This window comes from Solanum stenotomum, chromosome 11 (assembly GCF_019186545.1).
Source record: "Solanum stenotomum isolate F172 chromosome 11, ASM1918654v1, whole genome shotgun sequence".
Taxonomy (NCBI): Eukaryota; Viridiplantae; Streptophyta; class Magnoliopsida; order Solanales; family Solanaceae; genus Solanum; species Solanum stenotomum.
Genome location: NC_064292.1, coordinates 38,223,270 through 38,231,773, shown reverse-complemented (window position 1 = coordinate 38,231,773; position 8,504 = coordinate 38,223,270). Strand labels below are relative to the sequence as shown.

The following is an 8,504-nucleotide window of genomic DNA, read 5'->3' as shown; positions in this document are numbered from 1 at the left end:
TAAAACTATGGAATTATACATTTAATTATGGACATCCAGATTGATATAATATATTCTCTCCATCTCAATTTATGTGACACATTTCAGATTTCGAGATTCAAACAAATTTATTTTTGTACATATATCTTTTAAATATTTTGGATTGTATATAAATTTCATTTCAAAAAAATTAAAAATTTTCATATACAAATTTCCATCAAATTTAAATTATTCAACTCTAAAAAAATAAAATGTGCCATATAAATTAAACCAGTACATTAAATATTTTTTTCCTTAATAAGAAAAAGAAGGTTTATCGATGCTCTACTTCACCTCGGGCACCACGGGCATTCTTAGGGGCACAAGCAACTGACCTATCTTGACCTATTAGTAATTATTTTTCACAATTATTCATGAAAAAAAATAAATATATCAGAAAATTAAAAAAAAAAATCACTTTGCACTCAGAAGAAAGGAGAGGATCGAATTCGAAGATCTCATCAAAGAGGAAAACGAAGATTCATCTTTTTCAGCTCTCTTCATTACTGTAAGTTTTTCTTGTGAAGATCGTTATTTATGTCTTCCTTTTTTGTTGTCATTTTTAGCTAAATTTGATGCAAATTTTGGTGAATTTTGTGGAGTTTTATGGGGGAATTTGCTGTGTGGGAGTTTTAAATGAAGTTTTAGGGTTTGAATTATCGCAGTTTGCGAATTGGTTTGGGATACAGATGCAGCTAGGGTTGTCCATTATAGAGTTGACTAGTATGATTCTGAGCTATGGAAGGTGAAAAATGTTTCGTCTTGTAGCTGAAATGAAAAGGGTTTTTAGTATTGGGAAATTCTATTCTTCTGTAAAGATCCTTGTGCTTTCTTCAACATTTTTTTTTTCCATTTTAGCTGAATATGAAGGAAAATTTGTTGAGCTTTATGGTAGGAGTTCGAGAATGAGGTTTTGATTTTGAATTATCATAATTGGTGTGTGGTTTTTACTCAGCAACTAGGCCTAGGGTTACTTTTGATAAGGTGGAAGAGTTGACTTGCATGGTGGAGCTATGGAAGTTGGAAAATGTTTCATTTTTTGGAGCTGAAATGATATCTTTTATACAGTTGCTAGTATGATTCTGAGCTATGGAAAGTGAAAAATGTTTCGTCATGATATGATATGTTTTATTCTAAGGGTTGTTTCCCAGTTTAGTGAATTGAAAAGGGTTTTTCGTATTCGGAAATTCTTTTCTTCTGTAAAGATACTTGTCTTCAACATTTTTTTTCCATTTTAGCTGAATTTGAAGGAAACTTTGTTCAGTTTTATGGTAGGAGTTCTAGAATGAAGTTTTGGTTTTGAATTATCGGAATTGTGTGTGATTTTTATACATGTAACTAGGTTACTTTTGATAAGGTGGAAGAGTTGACTAGCTTGGTGGAACCGAAATGATATCTTTTAGGTTATTGCTATGTTGCTGAGCTAGTGAAATGAAAGGATCTTTTTGTATTGGGTGATTTTTAGCTTCTGTTGAATTTCTTGAGGTAGTAGTGGTATAGGCTTTGAATTTAGAGAAATAGGTATAAAAATGGGAAATCTTTAGCTGTACTAGGGAATTCTTAATCGAAGTGTGCTAAATTATGCAGTTTCCATTTTTCATAAATGGTTGAGACTTGAGAATATTTCCTTAGTGATGAGTTAATTATTGGTAGATTGTTGAAAGCTAATCTTTGGGCTGTTGGAAACTTTGAATGCTTGGTGGTAAGGTTGGATTTAATGAAAGCACTTTTATTGTGCTGGTCTTTTTGACATCAGTAGTACTTTCCTATAATTTTTTTTTGTTATTTCTCCTTTACATTAGCTTAGTATTCAAACTCATGTTTCCGAAATGGAAAACACAACTTTAGATCAAATAGTGTATTTGAAGTAAACGAAGGGAATTTGTAATTACATGGTTTTGTACCTGTTGAGTATCATCATTTGGCTGCAGAGATGCTGCTTCATAATTGTGTCGCCGACTAAAGTTACAACAAAGGTTGAATGGTGTGCTAGTAACTCATATACTTCCTTTTTTCAATGCTGCTGGGTAAATTGAAACTTTATCAAGATATCATATGTAAATGTTCAAGTGGTAATAGTTTTGCACTTGCAATCTATTAAGTTTCTGAAGCGAAGTATAGTGGTAATATAAATCTGTACAATAAGTTTAATACTTCAAATTTTTCACCTTTTCTAGTTTCTTGTTCCTTCATGCATGAGATTATGTTTTTAATTTCCAGCTCGAAAGACAATTATAATACAGATAATGCTTTAGATATAAGTACTTATTGATATTTGCATGTAGTGCTGAAGTGATTTTTTTTGGCTGAGCAGAGCGGAAGTTCTCCCTCTTGACATGTCTATTTTCTCATTCACATTTTTTTTTGGTAACTATGATGTCTGGGCTAGCTTTCGTGCACCTTGATTCTAGGGATACCTGCCACCTCCCAGCAACATGTACACTTTGTCCACCAAGGCTAGGACAGATGAGAAGAAATCACCTAGTGTTTTTATCTTTGCTGGGATTTGAACTTGAGACCTCATGGTTCAACCAACTTCACATTCATTTCTCCTCCCTTATTTCAGTTTTCCTTCTTCCATGTTGTGTATGTACATGGAGAGCAGGACAATTTCCTTTACTTTATTATTAAACTTAGAGAATCCTTTGACTTTAAATGCCGATTCCGTAGTCTTCAATTTTAGCTATTTTCTTGCTTTCGGAAACCAAATCCGTCATTTTGTGTAGGAACTGATTCTACCCTTTTTTTTGTTTTGTGAAACTTCGTAAACCCGACAGACCATGTTTTACATACTGAATAGCCCAGCTTTCTCTGTTAACTCTGCATTGACTTGGTAATAAATTATTTTCCTCAATTTCAGAATCAGGTAGTTTATTCACTTCGGTTTGAAATCACTATTGAAGTTCAGGAATATAGACTTTCATGCATATCGGCACAATACTCGCTATGACTTCACTATAAGTTGTGTGAACACTGTTTCTTCCACTTGTTTCCAAAGATGTAATTAATGATCAATGTGGAAACTTATGCTTTTCCTTTTCCTCTGGCTAGTCGTTGCTTGTCATTATAGGGATGGAAAGATACCCATCAACTAGATACATCCTAATTTTCCTGATAGATTTAAGAAAATAGATCTAGCTAGGATGTTTCTTTCTGTGAAGATATGAAATCCTAGCGGAGGCAAGAACACTAGGGGCCTATTTGTAAAGCCACCTTGTACATTCGTTTTAGGCGTATTTGGGTGATATGCACTGTTTGAACAGCATGGAATTCGGTGCAATTGAGGGAAGCAATTACACAATACATTTTCCATGGGGGCAAAGAATTGGTGGTAGTTACACTTGTGACTTTTCAAAATCTTTCTTTTCTCATCAAAAAATATTTTTTATGAACACATACTTTTGTCACACATTGAAACTTCATTACACAACAGCAACAACAAGATATCCAGTGTAGTTCCACGCAGTGGGGTCTAGGGAGGGTAGTGTGTATGCAAACCTTACCTCTACCTTATTTTTTACTTACATGTTCATCAGAAATAGAAAGTGTATTTAATTTTATATAGCGTTTCTTTAGTTAAAGTATAAGCATATCAACTATGTAATTGCACATGTGCAACCAAACATGACACTGCAATTATGATTTACGTGTTTTGGCAAAAAACAGGTCCTAGGTGATTTCTTCCCATATGCGTAAGCCAGATGGGCATAGTTTGGACAACTGGGTGGGTGGGACTGTGGGAGGTAGCATGTACCTGGTGTAATAGTTGGGGTGCGGGCAAGCTGGTCCAGACAACACCGTCGTTAAAATAGAAAAAATATATTGATGCTGCTAATCATTCGATATTATCTATATATGTAATAACAATGTGGAAATATAAGATGCTAAATACATTGGCTGTGGTATTTTATCATAGGGAAAGGGGTCAAAAATACCCCTCAATTTTAGTTTATTAGTTGACTATATCCCTGCCGTTAAAACAAAGTTATTTATGCCCTCACCGTTACTAATTTCACCATTTATACCCCTCAATTGACAGAAATCCCCAAATTGACTCAAATTAACCAATTTTACTAAAATTACCAATTTTAACCCAACCCAACCCAACACGACCCACTTAAATAATATAACCCAATTTTGTTCTATCTTGTTCATCGTCATCTTTAATGTTGGGTTCCTTTTCAAAAACAACTTGTAAACAATCCATTCGAAAACACCCATCAAACAATTAGCAAAAACCACCTGCTCCATCCACAACTCCAGCGAAGAGCGACCGCCGCCAGTCCCCTCCCTTTTCCCCTTTTACGTTTTCTTCTATGGTATATGTGTTTTTGGCTCCAACTCCGGTGAACAATGACCATGAACTCCGGCGAGGCTCTGCAAATCAGCAGCCACCACAGCCTCTCTCCCAATGCCAAAATCAGCAAACCCATTTCTCAAACCAGTTAACAACACCAACACAGCTCCACGACCGAGCTTCACCCCCATTTTTCGATGACCCTCTATTTTCTTTCCATTCTTATATTTTATGATGATTTATTTTTCTTTTACATTTTTCACTCTATTCTCTGTGTTTCAGATTTGGTTAGGGAGTTCAAGCTCCAATAATTTTTCATTCATATTCCTTGTTCAAATTTTTGTATGCTATTACACTTTGTTGTTGATTATTTTAATTTTTGGTTTGATATTATTGTTTTTTGGCACTGTTCAGCGAATTGGAACTTTTCCGGATAGCTTTTGCTTGTTAATTTGTTGATTTGTTATTATGTTGGACTATTTTTTTTTATTGATTTTAAAGATGAAGATTAACAGAAATGAAAATGAACAAAAATGGGTTTATATTATTAGGTGGGTCGGGTTAAAATTAGGTAATTTAAGTAAAATCGGTTAATTTGAGTCAATTTGGGGATTTCCGTCAATTGAGGGGTATAAATGGTGAAATTAGTAACGGCAAGGGGATAAATAACTTTGTTTTAACAGCAGGGGTATAGTCAACTAATAAACCAAAGTTGAGGGGTGTTTTTGACCCTTTTCCCTTTATCATATGTACAGGTCAACCTGGTAAAGTTCTATGAGATTTTACATTTTCACAGAGAACAGAACATAATGATTAGATAGCACATCTCAGTGACTAACTTCCACCTAGTGTTGATGAATGTTTACTAGAGAATTAGTTGATGAAAGAATTACTAAAGCTATTATAAAAGATATGTTCAAGTGTGTGTTTATCTTTTGATTTTGTGTGCATCAGGCTAAAGGCGTCCTTGTTCATGCTTAGTTCACAAAAACATTACAGTGACATACAGTCAGATATTATATTGCGGTGGCAGCACAATGGACCCAACAAATGAAGGAAACAACCTCAATAGCAATCCTAGTCTTGCTTCAAAGCAACGGTTGCGTTGGACCCATGAGCTACATGAACGGTTCGTTGATGCCGTCGCACAACTTGGTGGCCCAGACCGTAAGATCTCGAGTTTAATTGTGTTTTTTCTTTTATGTAAGGAATAAAAATCTCCGAGGGAAAAAGATCCTTATTTGAGTTGCTATGGAGGCAGACATCCTTTACTCTATTCTTTGAACAATATAGTACGTAGAGCATAAATAATTTATCTTTCCCATAATTATTTGTGTGTTTACATTTTTCCATTAATCAGTTTTTATGCTCCCTAGATGCATGCAGTGCATAGAAAAACTCCATAACAATAAATAATCAGCAGCTGAGGTGATGCTGTATTTCCACATTTTGGCTTAATCATTTAATTGTTCTGACATTATTTCTTTTTCTGATTCAGGGGCTACCCCTAAAGGTGTTCTTAGAGTCATGGGTGTTCAAGGGCTAACAATTTACCATGTAAAAAGTCATTTACAGGTATACATGCTGCAGAAAAATATTCAGAAATGCTTTCTTGAAATTGAAATATTTCATTTAGTGACTGACTTGCATTATTTGCCTGTTCATTCAGAAATATCGGCTTGCTAAATACCTCCCAGATTCCTCTTCTGATGGTAGGATCCTTTAGAATTAAAAATTTCAACTATGTTTATTTCTTTAAGCTTTAAAGGAGGCTTAATTCCTTTGAAAATGTGGTGATTTTGTTGATCCTCCAGTAACACACTTTTTGATATCATTTTTTTGCCTGCAATTGTGATTACAAGGGAAACAATCTGACAAGAAAGAATCAGGAGACATGCTTTCCAGTTTGGATGGTTCATCGTGAGTAGATTTTCCTGTTTGCTGGTAGTTTATGAAGTTGCAAGCTTTGAATGTCTCATAATTTACAGTTTTACACTAATTTTCTGTATACACCTACTTGTGCCTATGCATTCGACATTTGAAAGATTTTTTAGCTGAAAAATCTTCTTAAACTGTTGAACTTTTTGTAATTTTTATAATGTGAATTGTTGCTCTTTTCTAGGACTGGTGTGCAGATAAATGAGGCTCTAAAACTGCAGATGGAGGTACAAAAGCGACTTCACGAGCAACTGGAGGTATGTTCTCCTGAACTTCTTGTACACATTTGGAATGCATATAATGTTTTTAGATAATTGAAGCATGAGACAAAAAGTGAAACACACTGTTTGATTAGCAAGCTATTTCTACCTATTTGAGAGTGTCTTTCCACAGTTGCCAATGTCTTAAGGAGATGTTAGGCACCTGTTTTTAACCTATTATTAACTTTTACGTTTATCTTAAACTTGCCATTGAAACAAACATGCGCGAGAAAAATGTTTCTTCTGTTACTTCCCGTTAATACATTAATTGAGGCTTAAATTTCGTATCTTTGGTTTGAATTTCTCTATTCTTCAATGTTGTCATATATACTCTACTATCCATTATAGACATGAAAGAAGCTCTTTTACTTGTAAAAGCTGATCTTTTCATTCCATTTTAGATTCTTTTGGTTTAAACATTCCATTTAAGATGAAAAAATGTAAAGTAATTAATTATCCATTTTCTTATGTACCGCACCTAAATTCCATATTTTGTTTCTGATGGGTGTGGCACATACTTATGGGTATGGAGATGCTACCAAATGAAGTGGTCTTTTAGTTGCATCTTCAAACATTTCCCTTGAAATCTACCTGGACTCTTTTTCTTTCATCAAAAGCGACTATGTATTGGGCAAACTGATATTTGTATTAGGATAACTTGCTTCATTTTGATTTCATCTCATATCATCAGTCTGCTAAACAGGAAGTTGTGGGATCTATGAAAGAACACACCCTCCAATAAGAGTTCCCTTTGAAGTTCGAATTAGTTCTTAGGGATTTGGAAGGTTACTTGTTATCACCTACTTCCTTTCTTACCTTTACAGGTTCAAAGACAGCTACAACTTAGAATTGAAGCACAAGGGAAGTACTTGAAGAAGATAATAGAAGAACAACAGCGGCTCAGTGGAGTTCTCTCAGAAGTTCCTGATTCTGGGGTCACTCCTTCAGCAGCAGGTGACAATGGTCTAGATTCGGATAACCGGACTGATCCAGGGACTCCTGCACCAACATCTGAGTCTCCTCACATTGATACGTCTGTACAAGAACATGCCCGTAGCAAGAGCCCTTCTATTGATCAATCATTCTCCTCACAACATGAGCCTCTTACTCCTGATTCTGGTTGCCGCGAGACTTCACCAATAAATAGCTCTGAAGGTGAAAGGTCATCAAAGAAACAAAGAGTGGGCACATTTACTAAAGCAGATATGCTACTTCCGCACCAGATATTGGAGTCGAGCTTGAGCTCACCATACGAGCAACCAAATCCTGTTTTCCTAGCGAGCGAGCAATTCAATCTGTCATCAGGATTGTCTCTTGGCAATGAAGGACCAAATGTTTCTGGAAGCAACATATAGTTACTACTCCATGTGCGATAGGATTCAACTACTATTATGTAGTGTGAAAACATATGTTGTGATTTGGTCAGAGAAGCTACATTGCTTACTGAATGTGCTATGGGTTAAATGTACTTTATTCTCATGTAGTAATACTTTACATTACAGCTCTTGTTTAATGACACTCTTAACGTTAGGCCATTATCTTTTATTAATTAGAGGTTTGAAGTTCTGAAGTCTTGCTGCCTGCACTAATGAGGCTGTTTGTTTACCTTAGTTACTGATAGTAGAGGCGTCTGAGAACTGCGCCTGAGGAGTGGGAACAATGCGTGAAGGAGCTCTCATGTATGGATGCCAATGGACATTGTTTCGTACATGCACAATACATCATGAGGCAGATAATCATCCCATGCGTCTGGTTAATACAGATGCAGGAAACACAAGAAGCTACGTAATATCTAATGTTCAAATTTATGAACATGATGCATCTTCTTCTTGCGTACTTGTGATGATGAACTTGGCAATTTGTAGCGAATTGGTTTTTCCAAGTGCCCTTGTTTTCAATTTCACCCTTGTTGTTTTTCTTTGTGATAAAGTAACGATCATCATCATCTGAGGGTACTCCCTGACCGTAAATCTCCCATGCTTCTTCTTCTC

The 8,504-nt window shown here is 35.4% G+C and overlaps 1 protein-coding gene across 2 annotated transcripts; it reads left to right on the top strand.

Annotated features, from left to right (window-relative positions):
- Window positions 1-384: 384 nt before the first annotated feature.
- Window positions 385-8,062, top strand: LOC125844861 (myb family transcription factor PHL7-like). Of its 2 annotated transcripts, XM_049524218.1 has the most exons (8): window positions 420-526; window positions 3,685-3,789; window positions 5,270-5,482; window positions 5,814-5,890; window positions 5,985-6,027; window positions 6,178-6,235; window positions 6,438-6,510; window positions 7,338-8,062. In XM_049524218.1, exons 3-8 carry the CDS (start codon window positions 5,353-5,355, stop codon window positions 7,866-7,868), a joined length of 912 nt encoding a protein of 303 aa, XP_049380175.1. In that variant the 5' UTR covers window positions 420-526; window positions 3,685-3,789; window positions 5,270-5,352; the 3' UTR covers window positions 7,869-8,062. The 2 variants fall into 2 exon arrangements, with proteins under 2 accessions (XP_049380174.1, XP_049380175.1); XM_049524217.1 differs by lacking the exon at window positions 3,685-3,789 and having other exon boundaries at window positions 385-526.
- The last annotated feature ends 442 nt before the right edge of the window (window positions 8,063-8,504 follow it).

Excerpts from the sequence above, each read along its gene's own strand:
- LOC125844861 (XM_049524217.1), top strand. The coding sequence starts at position 5,353 with ATGGACCCAACAAATGAAGGAAACAACCTCAATAGCAATCCTAGTCTT. Across the intron at positions 6,236-6,437 it reads TCCAGTTTGGATGGTTCATC|GACTGGTGTGCAGATAAATG; the intron begins GTGAGTAGATTT and ends GCTCTTTTCTAG. Across the intron at positions 6,511-7,337 it reads GACTTCACGAGCAACTGGAG|GTTCAAAGACAGCTACAACT; the intron begins GTATGTTCTCCT and ends TTACCTTTACAG.